The 18,798-nt window shown below is 40.3% G+C and overlaps 1 protein-coding gene and 1 pseudogene across 4 annotated transcripts in view; both read right to left on the bottom strand.

Annotated features, from left to right (window-relative positions):
* ZNF800 (zinc finger protein 800) overlaps positions 1-15,855 on the bottom strand; it is a 55,238-nt gene extending 39,383 nt beyond the window's left edge. The window contains exons 1-3 of one of the 4 annotated variants that reach the window (XM_028489791.2): positions 15,147-15,855; positions 14,548-14,666; positions 9,159-9,254 (exon numbers count right to left, since the gene is read on the bottom strand). In XM_028489791.2, coding sequence (XP_028345592.1) covers positions 9,159-9,254; positions 14,548-14,608 — 157 coding nt within the window. In that variant the 5' untranslated portion in view covers positions 14,609-14,666; positions 15,147-15,855. The remainder of the gene's footprint in view (positions 1-9,158; positions 9,255-14,547; positions 14,667-15,146) is intronic. The other 3 variants (XM_028489792.2, XM_024132332.3, XM_028489795.2) reach the window with 3 other exon arrangements.
* LOC102987798 (tubulin alpha-1A chain-like) lies at positions 900-2,836 on the bottom strand (annotated as a pseudogene).
* Positions 15,856-18,798: the final 2,943 nt, after the last annotated feature.

The following is an 18,798-nucleotide window of genomic DNA, read 5'->3' as shown; positions in this document are numbered from 1 at the left end:
TGGGTTTACCTCTGGGCTTTCTATCCTGTTCCATTGATCTATATTTCTATTTTTGTGCAGTACCGTACTGTCTTGATTACTGTACCTTTGTAGTATAGTCTGAATTCCAGGAAACTGATTCCTCCAGCTCCATTTTTCTTTGTCAAGATTGCTTCAGCTATTCGAGGTCTACTGTATTTCCATACAAATTGTGAAATTTTTTGTTCTAGTTCTGTGAAAAAAGCCATTGCTAGTTTGATAGGGATTGCATTGAATCTGTAGATTGCTTTGGGTAGTATAGTCATTTTCACAATGTTGATTTTTCCAATCCAAGAACATGGTATATCTCTCCATCTGTTTGTATCATCATTAACTTCTTCCATCAGTGTCTTATAGTTTTCTGCATACAGCTCTTTTGTCTCCTTAGGGAGGTTTATTCCTAGGTATTTCAATCTTTTTGTTGCAATGGTAAATGGGAGTTTTCTTAATTTCTCTTTCAGATTTTTCATCATTAGTGTATAGGAATGCAAGAGATTTCTGGGCATTAATTTTATATCCTATTTTACCAAATTTTATAGCTAAATTACCAAATTCACTGATTAGCTCTAACAGTTTTCTGGTAGCATCTTTGGGATTCTCTATGTATAGTATCATGTCATCTGCAAACAGTGATAGCTTTACTTCTTTTCTGATTTGGATTGCTTTTCTTTCTTTTTCTTCTCTGATTGCTGTGGCTAGGACTTCCAAAACTGTGTTGAATAATAGTGGTGAGAGTGGGCAACCTTGTCTTGTTCCTGATCTTAGTGGAAATGGTTTCAGTTTTTCACCACTGAGAACAATGTTGGCTATGGGTTTGTCATATACAGCCTTTATTATGTTGAGGTAAGTTCCCTCTATGCCTACTTTCTGGATTTGTGACATCTTTGTCTGGTTTTGGTATCAGGGTGATGGTGGCCTCGTAGAATGAGTTTGGGAGTGTTCCTCCCTCTGCTATACTTTGGAAGAGTTTGAGAAGGATAGGTGTTAGCTCTTCTCTAAATGTTTGAACAAATCAACTGGTCAGACTACAACTTTTCAATGTTTAAAACAGAGTAAGCTTCCCTGTAAAAGCAGCACCTTTGTGACATTTTAACTTTAGTATTCCTCTCCTTTTTCCTCTCCCTCTCCTTCAACAGAATCCACACCAACCTCCTCATAATCCTTCCCAAGGGCAGTCATGTCCTCACGGGCCTCAGAAAACTCTCCTTCCTCCATGCCCTCACCCACATACCACTGAACAAAGGCACACTTGCCATACATCAGGTCAAACTTGTGGTCCAGGCAAGCCCAGGCCTCAGCGATGGCTGTTGTGTTGCTCAGCATGCACACAGCTCGCCATACTTTGGCCAGGTCTCCACCAGGTACCATAGTGGAAGGCTGGTAATTAATGCCAACTTTGAACCCAGTGGGGCACCAGTCCACAAACTGGATGGTACGCTTAGTCTTGATGGTGGCAATGGCAGCACTGGCATCTTTGGGAACCATGTCCCACCATGGTACAACAGGCAGCAAGCCATGTATTTACCATGGCGAGGGTTGCATATCACCATCTGGTTGGCTGGCTCAAGGCAAGCACTGCTGATGTGTGCTACAGAAAGCTGTTCATGGTAGGCTTTCTCAGCAGAGATGACAGGGGCATATGTGGCCAGAGGCAAGTGGATACGGGGATAGGGTACCAGGTTGGTCTGGAATTCTGTCAGATCAACATTCAAGGCTCCACACAATTTGACCTATCAACCTATTCAGGTTAGTATATGTTGGGCGCTCAACATCAAGGTTTCTATGACAGATGATAGATGGCCTCACTGTCTACCATGAAAGCACAATCAGAGTGCTCCAGGGTGGTGTGGGTGGTGAAGATGGAATTGTAGGGCTCAACTACAACTGTGGAAACCTGAGGGGCTGGGTAAATGGAGAACTCCAGCTTGGACTTCTTGCCATAATCGACAGACAGACGTTCCATCAGCAGGGAGGTGAACCCAGAACCAGTTCACCCACCAAAGCTGTGGAAAACCAAGAAGCCCTGAAGACTTGTGCACTGGTCAGCCAGTTTCCGAACTGGGTCCAAGATGAGGTCAATGATCTCCTTGCCAATGGTGTAGTGACCTCAGGCATAGTTATTGGCAGCATCTTCCTTGCCTGTGATGAGCTGCTCAGGGTGGAAGAGCTGGCGGTAGGTGCCAATGCAAACTTCATCAATGACCGTGGGTTCCAGGTCTACAAACACTGCCCTGGGCACATGCTTGCCAGTGCCTGTCTCATTGAAGAAGGTGTGAAAGGAGTCATCTCCTACCCCAATCGTCTTGTCACTTGGCATCTGGCCATCGGGCTGGATGCCGTGTTCCAGGTAGCAGAGCTCCCAGTAGGCACTGCCGATCTGGACACCAGCCTGGCCAACGTGGATGGAGATGCACTCACGCATAGCTGCTGTTTTGCGGCTGCCGAGCAGATGGCGGAGAGGAGGAGAGGTTGTTGCTTCTTACAGCGCGACTCTTAGGCGGTCGATGTAGGAGAACCTGCCTGACTTATCAATCACGAATGCTCCACCACCCTCACGTCACCTATGCACACACACACATACAAACACAGTTGTGTTGATCCAGGCATACCAAAATTCTTTCAGGTCCTTGGATTCATCAAATTCTCTCTCTCACTTACTTTTCAGGCCTTCACCTATGTTTTTTTCTCTCTGCCTATAACATTCTCTCATTCCCCAGGTCTGGCTCACTTCTAGCAATTCTTCAGATTCCAGGTTACATGTCATTTCCTCCAGGAAGCCTTCTAGGACTCCTCCTGTTTTTTGTTAAGAATTCGTCCCCTATATTCCCCAGAGCACCCTATATACCTATACTACATTACCCCACTATCTTGTAATTAGTTACTTTTCTGTATCCCCATTAAACTGGAGGCTCTAAGAGGACAGAGAAGATATCTTTGATGCTCACCACTGTACTCCCAGCTTTCAGGACCAGGCCTGATGGGCATTTGTTAAATGACATACTGAAAAGCCTTCTCTATGTTTCAGAAAACCTTCCCTATAAGTAAGATTTCTTTTAAGTCTATGTAAAGTTGACCAGAAGGTCAAAAAAGGGACCTGAATGATTTTCCAATTCTGCTTACATATTTTCCAAATGAGAAAAATAAGATGTGCCCTCATTCCATAAATACAGGCAAAAGTTATTCCCTAAGTTATTTTCAGTTACCATTTAAGGTTTTGTTGGTTTCCCATGGGGACATAACTGCTTTATTCTAATCAGCTACCTTTTTCTGATTGCTTTGCTCACTGACAATTAGACAGAGCCAACCAACTGTGCCTCTGTCAACAGTTAAAACTTTCTACAACGTGAAACACGAGACAAGACAGCACCAAAAGTTCATCTAGACAGCCACAAAAGTTCTTCCACAACTCCTAACCCTGAGAGAGAGAGAGAGAGAGCGCCACACTGCCTTACCCCTAATTATTCCTTTTCCTATATTTAACTCTCTTTCTTGCCTTAGGTTTTTAAATTATCTTAGAAGTCACTACGTACTGCTTACATACTGCTTACATAGATCATCAATCAGTATCTTTCAAAAAAACAGCCCTCCAAAGGGAAGGCTTTTGATGCCTAGAAATTAACTAATTAATGAATATTTCAGATTATCACGCATAATGGATGCTCAATAAAATTTAGTTAAACCTCATCAAGGGTTTCTCCTGTGCTATCAATTAATGCCAAACACATTTATATACTGATAAAAATGTTTAAAAAATTTTCAAAAGGAATCAATATTCAATTTTACATTAGGTTGGGTGGCAGTCAGTTGACATGACATAATATTAATTCTAACTCTTCAGTGCTAGACAAAGATAAACTTTCCTTTTCTCTCTTAATGTACTGATATGTTGATCAATAACCCTTTTAAGTTGTGGCAATAATGATTTTTAAATAGTATACTGCATGCTTTATTGTTGACTTACACATGAGGTCAGTTTCTTTAGGATGACTGTTTAACCACAATATCATCCCAACACTGCAAGCAAATCTGTAACTCGTGTCATACCTCCTGAGTTCCAAGACCAGTACAAAGGGAATTTCATACTGATCATCCTTAACATAAGAAAACTTAGGAAAACTGAAATTGTTATCTTAAAACCACCACCTACAAAGGTTGGTAAAAAAAAAAAAAAATTACTAGATTAATTATGGAACACTGCCACATACTACAATAAATTTATAAGTAGAATAAAATTATTTTAGTACCTACTTGGTGAATCTTTCGTTTAGTCTTACACACATTTATTGAACACCTATTAAATACCAGGTACAATGTTATTCACTGAAGACATGAAAAGTGAAGGATATGATCTGTGCCCTTGAGAAATTCCCTAATATAAATGGCTGCTCTCCTAGGAACACAGCCCCAGATGAGATGCTTTGAAGATGAATGTAAGAACAAATAAGGGCTTCCCTGGTGGCACAGTGGTTGAGAGTCTGCCTGCCGATGAAGGGTACACGGGTTCGTGCCCCAGTCTGGGAAGATCCCACATGCCACGGAGCGGCTGGGCCCGTGAGCCATGGCCGCTGAGCCTGCGCATCCAGAGACTGTGCTCCGCTACGGGAGAGGCCGCAACAGTGAGAGGCCCGCATACCACAAAAAAAAAAAAGAACAACAAATCTACATTTTTCTTATTCATCCCCAAAATATGCAGTCTGATTTAAAACTTCCTACAGTTGCTATGTATCAACCAAAAAAAAAAAAAAAAACCCAAAAAAATCCATCATGTAATATGGCACTATCTTATGTATCTCTGATAAATCACACTTCCAGGACAGAGGCATCACCATCCAGTCATAGCTTACACTAACTCCAAGAAATGTTGCTTTAAGCAATAAAAAAATAAACAAAAACTCTTCTAAGAAACTAAATGACCAAACTTAAATTTAGTTAATGACAATAGCAAACATCACACAAAGCCAATTCTCATTTTTCACTGCAATTTATTCCTCCCTAAGATTCAAAAAAGATGCTGCTACTTGCAAACAGTAGTAGTGTATTCTATAGGTAGAATCTTTTTTCTATAATACAGTTGATCCTTGAACAAACACAGGGGTTAGGGATGCCAACACTCTGCACAGTCAAAAATCTGCATATAACCTACAGTCCTCCTTATACTCCCTTCCTCCATATCCTCACTTCTGCATCCTTGGATTCAATCAACCAAGGATCGTCTGATACTGTAATATTTACTATTGAAAAAATCCGCAAAAAAACAGACCTGCGCAGTTCACACCCATGGTGAATGTTCAAGAATCAACAGTATAATATTGTAAAAAGAGATAATATATATTTCAAGAATTCCAAAAAAGATGTCAACTTCATATTAAAGACCAGTTATGAATACTGGACAATTTCCCATTTTTCTGCTTCTAACCTTAGGGCATTCCACAGCTCCTTTGCCTCTACCAGAAGACTAAGCAACTAAGAAAGAATATTAAGCTCAATTAATCAATTATTTATAAATACCTCATGGAAGTACACCTTTTTTGTTATTTAAAATTTTGTTTCCGTTTGGGGAGAGAGGTTGGGAAAAGAAGGAAGCTAAAATAAAAGTTAATGGAGGGTTGGATTGGGAGTTTTGGACTAGCAGATACAAACGAATATATAGAGGACAGATAAACAATAAGATTCTATTGTATAGCACAGGGAACTATATTCAGTATCTGGTAATAAATTAAAATGGAAAAGAAAATGAAAAAGAATTAATATATACATATATATATAACTGAATCACTTTGCTGTATACCAGAAACTAACACAACATTGTAAATCAACTATTTCTCAAAAAAAGTTAATAGATATGAGGGAAATTTAAGACAAAAAGTCACAGACATGATCCTGGAAGGACTGACACAACTAAGGAAAGGCTCGAGCAAAGGGCAGGGCACAGTCAAGGTAGTACCTGAAGCCAGGATTCAAAGCAAACAGCATGTCTCAAGTCACCCAACCATCAGGGATTTCAGAGTAGAAAATCTGCAGGTAGGGGCAAAACAGGCAGCCTTCTAAAAAAAAATGAGGTATCGATCTATGGACAGATGTCAAACAACAGTGGAAAGTACTGTTAAAAAACCAAAGATACCTAACTATGCAGAGTCAGCTACTCCTTGTATTAGGAAGAAAGTGAGGGATATATGCTCATATGTGTGTAGAAGGTCTCTAGAAGAAGACACAAACCATGTAGCTGTGATGTCTGAACAAAGACACTTACTTTTGTGTATTTCTGTATACCCTTTTATACCTCTTTATTATTTTTTTAAACCACTTATTCCAAAAATAAAAGTCTATTCAGATTATAAGTTAAGCAGATAAAAATAAAGAGAGATTAGAGGTTAAGAAGTATTTGTAATTTAAAGCCAGGAAAACAGTCCAAAGCAAAAGCTGAAGTGTGAAGCAAAGAAAATGAGTCAAAACTGGTCAAGCAGTCAGTACAGCACACATGGGGTTGGTAGACCTAAAAAATGAGTCAACTCCTTCCTCAGCCTTTTATGAACTTCCAGCTTGGGTAGGAATTAATACCAGGCCAAAGAGAGCCCAGTTTAGGCAGGAGACCATGAATCCCTTAAGCAAAGCTGATACCGGAGCTGAAGACAACTACCTTGAGCTTGAAGACAAAGGCAGATATCCTAACACATTACTACTGCCCAACCTGGTTTAGCCTCTGAAGGTTAACAAGAACAAAAGCATAGACTTCAAAGTTCTATCTTCAAATACCTGTCAGATACAAAACACCACCAAGATAGCTCTTTAAATGCAATGTGTGTGACCAAGCTGTAATGGAAAGGGCCTAGAAAGAGATGAGTCATTGAGGGGCTGCTTGGGGGTAGAGTGAGACCGGGAGAAAATTACACGAGTCTCAGGATGAGAAGGGATCTTAGACCCTAAGTCATGAGGCTCAAACTTCCAGCTCATCCTCTCAAGGTTTCAGTCAACCAAGGCTTAAATACCTCAGTGATAAAGAAGAGCTACCTTAGGAGACTTGAGATTATCCAGATACGTAAGAGATTACTATCTTGAGGAAATTAGAATTACTTAGCTATGAGATACACTAATGAAGTAAAATAATTCCTTTTTTAATCCAAAATTAGTTTCTTTGTACCATTCAGCATATTTCTAAATCATTTCTAATTTAAATGATAGGGTACTTAGAGAATTTAAATTATAGTATTGTCAAAATTTGCTTGGGGAAAAAAAAAAAAAATCAGAAAGGAAAATTTCCAGGGGCATTTTAGAAAAAACATATTACCCATTATTTCTAATTTAAATGATAGGGTACTTAGAGAATTTAAATTATAGTATTGTCAAAATTTGCTTGGGGAAAAAAAAAAAAAAACTCAGAAGGCAAATTTACCAGGGACATTTAAGAAAGAACATATTACCCATTTCACAGTCCCTTTCCTTCAGCTTTGTAAAGAAACAGTAAACACAGAAAACAGATACAACCACAGTGCAATGAAAAAACACATAATTTCCTTTTTAAATATTCACCTTCCAAAGTTAAAAAAAATAGAGATTTTGGGTACAGGAGCTTGTTGAAAAGGTATTTTTTACAAGACAAAGCACAAATAAATGAAACAATTCTAACTTCTTAATCAAATAACACTATAATAAACTGAAGCAGTATAAAATAACTTTGTTAATTCCAAATTATTAATTTTTTAAAAAGAAACCTATAGCAAGGAATATGACCAAGTGTGAAGCTATTATCTTCATTTCCATGATATGAGAAAGAACAAAAAGAATTTTTATCTCTATACTAAAAGTAGCTAACAGAAACTCTAACTACAAATAAAAACTAACCATTCTTCTGTTATGCCAGAAACGTATTTAAATACTGCCTCTAATTAGAAAAATTTTAATTGTATTTACCACAGGAGAATTTGACGTATTATTTATTTCTGTTAACCAAAGGCAATTATCAAAAGTAAAAAACAACAACAAAAAACACAGTAAAATATGTTATACCACCATCCAACATTGAGCATAGGCATATGGTATACACGAAATACTTACTGATTTAAATATACATAAAAGCAATGCCATAAGGACTACAGATGAAAAGTGTAAGAAATGAATCTTAGACTCAGAAATTAACTTTATTTTGGATTAAAGAACAATCTATTTCTTAGAATCCTTAAGTAAATCAAATAGATACCACTTCCCTTTAAAATGATTTAAAAATAAGCACCTCAAAAAATTTCTCAATACAAAACAAATGGTTTCATATAAATTATCTTTTTCTTTCAACCTCAGAAATTTTTCATTACAATACAGTAAGCTTTAAAATAATAAAAAGATATTCTAACCCTTTAATGGCCCACCACTTAGGTGTCCATCAGTCATGTATGTTTGCTTGTTCATATTTGATTTAATAGCCTGCAATGTCAGAGAAGCCAAATCCACAAGAGGTGGACAAGTGGATCATAAGAATCACAGCAACCTAAGACTTTACAGAACACTGGAGTTCTAACAGTTCTCAACAATTTATACTTAGTGAGCAACACCTACTTTAGAGCACTGGATTGTAACTGCACAAATATACTTACTATATATGCATTATTATAGTAATCCAATGGAAAGAAAAGCTAAACAAATATATCTAAATATCAGGGCTGGAATAATCTTTTTTCTATCTGTGCTCTACTAAAGATATTGAAACTCCAGGGTTAGGTAGGAGATGGTGAGTCACATAAACAGAGATGATAAACTAATTAATCTAGAACAAGGGACATCTCAGACATTCTGAGTAAATAACCTACTCTGTCAAAGCTCATAAAGACCCTGTATAATCTACTACCATCCTTTGAGAGTTTATAAAGAACATGCCAAAACATCACAATGAATCTTTGCCAGCAAATCTACCACATATTTCTTTAAACCATACTAAATACTTTTTAAATTAGTATATAATATATAGTATTGAAAAGGAATCTCTAATCAAGTCAATATATACTCATCCACTTTTTAAAAATGACAATTAAAAGTATTCTGTAAAGAAAACCAATGTATACATTTTATTTTTAAAAAATTATTTCTAAGGATTTCTAGGTAGTTTTTAGCTACTATGTGAAGATTGAAAATACATCCTAAAACATTCATACCTGATCGAAAGCACTCAATTATTTGCTGAATACCAGATTTGGATGTCTGTAGTGGTTGCTGTAACAAAGGAGCATCTCCAGGTTCCAGGATATAAACTACATGGAAGACAAACACCCAACCCAATCCCCACAAAAAAAGGGTTATTTATTTAAATCATTTACTCTTGAAGCAAAACAATGGTTTGCTATAATCATGTTAATGACAATCACACTTTTTTGTATATATTCCACCATTATCTTTGTAAGGCAAAATGAAATAATGGGAAAAATGTAACTAAAATTTTTCTCAATTCAAGGCGAAATTAAGGCTACTGAGACTATGCATTAAGTTCAAATGCAAAGATCTTACTACTTGGGTGTTAGTACATATTAGTCATGTTTGCTTTTTTATTCCCCTTGAAGAGGAACCACTACATTTAACCAAAATTCTAGGGCAATGATAACCTAGCCACACCTCATAAACCATTCCAAAACTCTCCGGACAATCTAGTACAGCTCTCTGGGCAATTAAGAGAGCAAAACTCAAAAACCACTGCCTAAGGAAAGAACTGGTCAAGTGCACAGCGACAGATGTACAAGAAAGTTCACTGCAGCACTCTGCAGTACTGTAAATAATTGAGAAATATTTCAAACAACTTAGAATTCTCTCAAAAGGAACCAGACTAAATAAACTATGAAATATCCATACAACAGAATCTCTCATGGCTCTTACACAGCATGAGTTAGGTCTACATGTACTGACAACAAAGGATGTCAATACTACATTGTTAAGCAACAAAAACAGGTTATAGAATATGACCTCAATTATATTAATATATATTTCAGCAGCTACAGAAAGAAATAAATTTAACGTATATGTGTGTCTATGTATAAAGGCTAATATAAACACAGAAAGTCTGATGGGATACCAACAAAATTTAACAATGGTTCTTTCTGTCAGGGTGGGCTTATAGGGGTGATTTTCACTTTCTGCCTCACACTTCACTAGCCTGGGCTTTTGGAAGTGTGCACTTTAGAAAGTATGCATTTTTATAATAAGTAAAAATAATATTCCCATTGTAAAAGTAAAAATTTTCATATACAGAGGTCTATTTCATCCCTGCTCTCCAAAATTCCCAGAGTAGCAGTATAAATATATAATATAAATAAGATTATGGTAATAAGAAACAAGGTAACTGAAAAGGAAAACTGAAGTTTCCCATCAGATATCAAATAAAGAGACAGCTGTGGTGGAGAGAAACCGGCCATTTTAATCACCTCTTTTTTTTTCAATACGTTATAATGTTTTACCGTCTTAACCCGGATGATACTTTACCATCATGTGCTCAGCGTGAGAAGATAAGGAGGGTTACTTCAGTAATGTGTGCTGCTACTGCTTCAGGGCCCAGGCTTGGACAGCATTTAGCTGTCTGATAAAGCCTGCTAGGCTATGTGAGAGACACAGCCTTAGATTCTCTTTTTGGCTTCAACTCTTAAGTTCAGTGTACACAAATGGGAGGAACTATGTCTCAGGACCAAATCATTCCATTAAGCAAAATTTTCCCAATTTTAAGAGAAACTTTGAGATATTTTTAAGAACATACACACAAATACAACTCATTTTGGGAATATCTGACATTGGCACTAACTGCAGTGGTTAAGAACAGAAGACTCCTGACCTGGACTGACTGCACTGAAATTCTTTTTCTACCAATAACTAGATACCACTAGGGCAAATTACACTCTCTGATTTCTCTGTTCTCATCTCTAAAATGCAGATAATAAAAGTACCCAAATTATAGGGTTGTGTGAGGATTAAATTAGCTAATGCAGGTACCTGGTTAAATCAGAGCCTGGAATATAGTAAAGGCTCAATAAATGTTCTAGCACCATCATCATCATCATCTACAAATCAACTGCTTTCCTGAACCAAAAACTGAAAAATCTTTTCCAAAATCTAAGTAAGAGAAGCAGAATGCAACCCCTTAGAGAAACAACAGTAGAAGTTTGTAAATAGATTGATGATATCATTTATTTAGATGTTCTTTCCAGTATTTGTACACTGTAACAACCAATAACTGATTACAAAAAATAACAACTACAGAACATAGGGTACAAGTTATACAATTTTAAAGAACTAAAAAGCTGGAAGGCCTGGCTCGCTAACTGACAAGAATTCTAGAAAGGAAGAATGAAAAAAAGAGTAATGAATCAGGGTGAAAAAAATGGAAACTTCTCCTTAGAGCCCCCTTTCCTCATTTAGGTACATGCTCCAGAAAACTCCCTGTAATACACTAACTTCCACTTCCACATAACAACATCTGATTTTAAAGCTAGAGCAAAATTTTGTTACCCATAACCATCACTGGTACCACCAGAATACATACACATCCTGAGACACCATTCAAAATAACCCCAGGGTTAGTTCAGTTATGAGTGGATACATTCATTTGGTATACACATCTGTGTAGGTCCCCTTGTAAGAAACTTTTCTTTCTTCATGAAAACATACTCTCAATCCTAAGAAAACTTTATATGTTAGTATTTTATAAAATTTCCTCTTACATATCCTAACATCCCTCCCAAGATCAGGTTACATGACCATTCAGGAAAAAAAGAGCATCTCTCTCCAGCCAAAAAACACAAACACTCAGAAGTTAACACCTCTCTTTACATCCTTCCAAGAACACACTTCCCAGAATAAAACACCTACTTTTTTAAGAGTCTCTCCTACCTTAAAACAAGCCCCTTAAAATATCCTTCTACCTATGATGTCTGAGATTTGCTTTCAAACAGTAGAGAGTAGGGGAGCAGTTGGAGGATGGAGAAGGGAATTGTGGGGAGGGGAGAATACAGATCAAAAGAGCTTGTCCACATATTGATAACTGATGGAGTTGTGTGATGGCTACATCAGGTTCCTTTTACCATTCTCTCTACTTCTGAACATTTGAAAATTTCTCTAAGAAAAAACTTTCTTAAAACATGACTAAGAATATATTTTACATACACTGATAGACTTGTAACACCACCCCTCAATACAAATTGATCCATCCTATCAAGACCTGCTCAGGAACACACTGCTCTCATTCAGAACTCACCTATCGTTCATAATCCAAAGGAGGTCAGACCTCTTGGGACAGCTCTTTAAAAGAACTTCTCAAACATCATGTCATCATCTTTCCTCCATCTGAGGGCATCCTCTTTTTAAAACTACCATAACATATTCCTCTCAATAATGGAAACATCCTCCCACTTGGCCCATACCTTCCTCTGAAATAATGACCAATTAACTATTCCGTAAGTTAAACTTTTGGCTTTCCACTGAACTAAATCCTCAGAAAGTGTTTACTTCTAACTAAGAAAGCGAAGAGGGCTTCCCTGGTGGCGCAGTGGTTGAGAGTCCGCCTGCCGATGCAGGGGACATGGGCTCGTGCCCCGGTCCGGGAAGATCCCAAGTGCCGCGGAGCAGCTGGGCCCGTGAGCCATGGCCGCTGACCCTGCGCATCCGGAGCCTGTGCTCCTCAACAGGAGAGGCCGCAGCAATGAGGGGCCCACGTACCGCCAAAAAAAAAAAAGAAAGCGAAGAAATACCAACCACTTTTGACCTGACAGTCTGAAAAAGAAGTTGCATGGGAAAAAGTTCCTGGTAAAAAAAAGTTGAAATTTTTCAATTAATGCAACTTATCTGAATTTGTGTTAATGAGGGAGAAAAAGCAGCAGAAAAGTTCCAATACATATTTAAAAGTTCAACTCTGGAAAACCTCTTTAAAAAGACATTAAAGTATCTAGAAAACTTTAATTACCAGAATACACTAAATAAGGTATGGTCACAAATTATCTTACTTGTTTACTTACGTCTATCTCTTCCCACTCAAACGTTCCATGAGGGAGTGAGCTTATCTGTTTTGTTCACCACTTATATTCCCATTGCCTTGAACAGTGCCTAGCACCTAACTGGTGCTCAATAATGATTTGTCAAAGAAATAAAGAAATGAGTGACCAAATAAATTTCTTCCTAAATAAGAAGTTTTAATATGATGATTTAATTAACTGATGCAACTCAAATGACTTCTCAGGAAAAAAATGGAATAAAAAGACAGTGGAACACAAGTATAAGAAGTCATTCACAGCTTTCTACTTCAAAACTAGCAAAATCCATTCAACATCTGGCAAAACATAAGTGATATATCATCACTTCAAATACACAAAATATACAGCAGAAAGGATGGTGAAAGGTAGGTAGATCGGGGAACAGTTGAATAAACACTGGATTCCGCCCCGGGATTGCCTGTTTTACTAGCAGAGGTATTATTTTCAGCAAATCAGTGGGGATAGGGTCATAGTACAAATTTTATTCTCATGTGTACCAAAGTGTTCCGAAAATAGTTCTTCCCCTTTTACCATTGCCATTTTTTCCCATTATACAAAAAAAGTACTCTACTTTACAGGAACTCTACTGTGACAAAACCAAGCACATTAGTGCAGTTAAAATACTCCAACAAAAAAACAAGCAAAAGTATTAAAAAGTCCTAATAACTTTTAGGTCAAAAATAATGATAAACAACTGCCTTTGAACTGTAACAGAAGAGCCCTTAGTTGGTTTAGTGACAGTGTATATTCAAGGATTCCCTTTTTAAGCTGTACCTCTAAATGTTTGTGACAAAGCACATCATACTTCTAATAAGCAGAGAAACTATTAAGAGTTTATATATCACATTTATTAAAGTGTTGTAAAATTCTTCATGAGACTCCAAAAAGCAACTTCATTTCATAAATTCAACTCAAAAGAGTTCCACTGAACAAACTATCCTAAAAATATTTATGTATTCTACTTAAATATTCAGATTTTGCAACAGTGTGTTCTGTCCAAGAAATTTCTTTAAGAGGTTCCACTTAACAAAACCTGATTCTTCCAACAAGTTGACTTCAGCAAACTTTTCTTAGCCCCAACTAAACTCATTTTTAGGTTTAAGCATTATGCCGTCTTTAAGCACTATCAAAGCATGAAAAACTTTTAGTTTTTAAAAATTTACATGAAACAGCTTCCTCGAAGATAAATGCCAGTATTCTACTACCCATTTTTTCCTTTCTCTTCAGTTTTAAACATTCACAGAGCATGAGGGCATACTACTAACTGCAGGCTGCCTTGAAAGAGAAGGAAAGGGGATTGAGTAATTGATCTTGTGGAAAAGATTTAAGGTGACACTTGCAGTACTTTTTTTAAGGGATCAAGCAGGGGAGCTCTCTTGTTTATACAAGCTTTTAGCTTCATAACTGGTCTTATGCTGGGGGAAATTATAGCCTGCTTAGTTAGGAATGTCTTCTTGGGCAGCAGGTAAGGAGAACTAAAAGAAAACAGAAGGCAGAGTGGCTCTGGTGGAGGGCAAAGTAACTGAAGAAAGGCGTATACCTGGTTCACAGCATCCGTGATGATGATGGTCAGTCTGACAGTATTTGTCCCTTAAAGGCATTTTCAGTGGGCGCGACCTACTTTCCTTTCACTGTAAGAAGCTCTTCATTGCGGCTTGGCTGTTGAAAGAAGCACAAACCCGTCACTCAGCCTGAACTTCCTGGGGGGGTTCTGGCTGCATTTTCCAGAAACGTTCCCCTCATCCGCCCTCCGCTTGCCCTCCGCTTGCCCTCCACAGCCCTGCACCTTCCTCTCGAACTGAGAAAGAAAAACGCACGAAGGCTTCTTCAGCCCGAACTCCCGCACAGGTCCATCGCCCTACCCGGAAACGCAGCCCCGGGCGCGCAGAGCAAGGGCCTGGCCGGCTGCGCGGGCGGCGGCGGCCTCGCCTTCCCGGGCGGGCGCGCGCGGAGACGGAGGCGCGGAGCGCAGCGGGCACGGCCGGCGCCGGGGCCCGCGGGGCGGGGGGCGCGCCGGCCGGGCGGCCGAGGTGTAGCTCCCGCCGGCGGCCGGCCCACGTCGCGCCCTCCCGCGACGCACGTGCGCCAGGGTCTCCCCGGCTGAGCCCCCGTCCCCCCAACCAAGTGCGCCCAACTTACTGAACTCCTAGGGCGGGCCGACGGGCGGGCGGAAGGAAGGAAGGCAGGCCGGACGGCCGCGGGGACAGCCTGGCGTGGGAGGCGGCTTCGGGCCCCACCTGGCGCAGCCTCGGCGGACCGCGAGAAGAGACCAGGGTTCGGGCCCGACGCGCTCCCAAAGATTCCCCGCCGGCGCTGACGCGGAAGCGCCGCAGCTCACCACGTCCCTCCGCGGCCCGAGGCGACGGCTGCGGCGGCGGCTCACGGCGTCCCTCCGCGCTGTGGAGCTGGGCGGGCGAGCGGACGGCGCGCGGGCGCAGGCAGTTGACAGGAGGAACCGCCCCGCAGCCGCTGCCGCCGCCACCGAAGGAGCCGGAACCGGAGCGGGCAGGACCCGAGGCGCTCCTTGCCAGGGCAACGGCTGCCGCCGGAGCCCGGCTCCCCCCAGCGCCGCTCCACCTGCGACGGTCCCTCAGGCTTTTGGAGAGGGGCGGGGAAGGATGGGGGTTTCCCCCGCCTTGGGCTCTTTTTGGTAATAGTTGTTGTTTCAGGAAACTTTATTAAGTCAGTCTCTCTCCTTCTCTGTCTCCCCCTCCACGAAGAGCCTGAGCTGCCGCCGCGGAACGGGTAGGAAAGGGGAAGCAGAGACTCGCCGGCTGCGACAGGGAGCGACTGACTGACCCCGGACGGAGATGGGGCGAGGGCAGGAAGTGACAAGCTCTCGGAGTGGGTGGGGGGAGTGTGGCCGGCACGCCCGGGAGCGCCGCGCGCATGCGCCCAGCCCGGCGCCCCCGACGGTGGGGAGGCGACGCTCTGCGGCCGGGCGCGGGGAGGGAGCCGGGGCGGGTGCCGCGGAGCCGCGGCCCGGGTCTTGAAGAGGCCGTACTCCCGCACGTCCCCGGCGGACGGGGAGCCGAAGTCCTGGGCTTCTCGGGCCGAGAGGTGTGAGGCCCCTGGTGCGGTGATTGCGCCCGGGAGACGGGCTGCTGGGCAACCAAATTGTTGCTATCGCTTTTCTTCTTTCGGTGGAACCGAAACGGGAGGCTTGGAAAAGCAAGGGAGGGAACTGTAGGAAAAGGCTTGGGAAATGCGTAAGCCGTAAATCGTGGTGATTCCGAAAAAGTCAACGCGTTTATAAATGGTACAAGTGGAACTTTTTTTTAAAAAACCCAACAGTTTCCGAAGTGTGTCTCTCAGAACTTCAGGGGTTTTATCAGGTCCTTGGGAAGAAAACAATGTAGTTGGTGGAAGATCGGTATTGACTGCAGCTGCGCTTCGCTTCTGGCACCTGAAAGTGAAGTTGGGTCACGTGGGCTGTACGCACTTTTTCTCATCGGCGCTCTCTTCCAGCTTGGAAAATCCCCCAAGATCTCAGTGGTCTGTCAACTTCAGCAAACCCGTGTGCGGCTCCTCGGGGGCAGGAGAGACACCTCCCCCGCCTTCTCCCCGACTCCTAGGATAGAATTCTTGCTCCAGAAGCAAATATGAAAATTTTAAGACAGAAAAAGCCCCTTTGCTTTGTTTATCTCCATCTCTCCCCCCCGACCCCCAAGATCCACTTCGAAGTTAGCTTGCCAGTTTTCGGATCCCTGAAAAAGAAAGTTTCGTAGATAGGCTTGTGGAAGAACAAATGAGTGACTGAAATCTATTTTCAGAATTCAAAGTTAAGTTTGTAGTAGATCCAGTAATTGATAAATTTGTTACTGTAAAAATATTGAATGGAACATTTCCATAGGTCCTGAGGGATTGTAGCAGCTTGATTATAGGGGTGACAGGAAAAGGAAAGGAAAATGAAAAACTTGAAAAGGAATTCCACGTACTGTACATTCTACATACTAACTGGTCACCTTCGTATGTTTGATCTTTTTATCTGTCCCATTGTCAAGAAGCAACACAAAACATCAAACTAAAATGAAATGCCACAATTTATAAACCAGTGTAAAATAAACTACGTCCACATGATGGTGTTATGAAGCCAATAAAAAAATCACATTTTTATAATATTGTGTGCAATATGCTTAAGCAAAAAAACAGAAAAAAATTTTAAACGTGACCCTTAACAGTGGATTTTATTTAACACTGGAGATCTTTGGTAAAATTTGAGGTGAAATATTGTCTTCACTTTTGGAAGATCTCTTCCTACTTTAATAAGCAAATTTATCATGGGTTTAAAAAATGAATATACAATTTTAAGTTTTCATAAACCTGAAAAGGCATCGCTTTGGATATGTAAGAGTTGTAAATGTTTGCTGACCAGATGTGAATAAAAAATGTTTAGTTTCCTCAGTAAATGCAGTATTATTTATATTGTACTTCAAAGTGGTCATTACTAGAGGGTCCTCAAAATTGCTTGCTAATAGAATGTTTTAAACAATCTTTGAAAAATTAGAATTATAGACAAGATTGTAATGTGCATGTGGGTAGAACAAATATTGAACCCTGAATCATAGAATTTTAAAGAGGAAAAGAAACCATGGAAGTTAACGTAGTAAACCTTACTTTATAGGCAGAAAACTGAAACCCAGATAGGTTAACTGATTTGCTGAACGTCACACAGTTAACAGAACTGAGTCTAGGACCTAGATCATTCCCTTTATAAAATAACAATGCTATTATCTGACATGTTTTGAGTAATGTGTTTTTAGCTCAAGCATTAACTCATTTAATCCTAACAACAATCCAATGAGATTTTGTTATCATTCCATTCTTCAGGGGGAGAAACTGAGGCAAAGAATGGTTAAATAACTCATCAAGGTTACAGCTGATAGGCAACTGAACCAGCATTTGAACCCAAACGGTATGGCTCTGGAACTCATGACCTTAGTCACTATGTTATGCTGGCTATACTGTGTTGCCTACACTGTACCACAGCTGTTTTGGATCACATTGATGTGAAAGATGAGCCAGTAGATCCTGTCATTTGTGAAAGGTATTAAAATGCCATGTACAAGTTCACGAAGCGGGAATGGAGTTGCTGAAATCACAACTGAATTTCACAGGGCCCTAGGGTTTAAAGAGACTTTGAACATCGTCTAGAATTTTCACCCTACCTCTAAAAACACTATGCACAAACCATCACAGAAAAATTATTTGTCTTCCCTTTCGTTGTTCACTGCAGCAACCTAGGTGACACATCATTACAGCTTTAAGGAAATTTTTTATCCTTAAAGTCTGCAAGTGCATCCTAATGATTAACCTGTCTGCAAGTGCATCCTAATGATTAACCTAAGACCCTCTTACAGTTTAAAAATATTCTCTCATCTTCAAGGCTAGAGAATATATATGTGAGTGTGTGTATGTGTATATATTACACATACACACATACATATTATTACTGCGTAGCAAACCACCCTAGAATCAGTGCCTTAAAGCCATTTTATGTGCTCTCTGGCCTTGTCTGGGATCATGCATGTAGTTGCTACAGTCATCTGGCAGCTTGACTGGGCGCACTCATGGCTGCCAGTTAGTGCTGACTATTGGCTGGACCTCTCTCTCCCCTTGTAGCCTTTCATCCTCAATATTATCCTGGGCATCTTCACATTGTGGCAGCACGCCAAGCAAATACAGAGTGGGAACTGCAAGACCCCCTGAAGCAGAAACTTGACATCACTTCCACCACATTCCATTGGTCAAAGAAAGTCAAAAGGCCAGCACATATTCAGAAACTGGGGAG

This window comes from Physeter macrocephalus, chromosome 5 (genome assembly GCF_002837175.3).
Source record: "Physeter macrocephalus isolate SW-GA chromosome 5, ASM283717v5, whole genome shotgun sequence".
Classification (NCBI taxonomy): domain Eukaryota; kingdom Metazoa; phylum Chordata; class Mammalia; order Artiodactyla; family Physeteridae; genus Physeter; species Physeter macrocephalus.
Note: the sequence above shows the minus strand (reverse complement) of the source record. Positions and strands in the feature narration are given on the sequence as shown.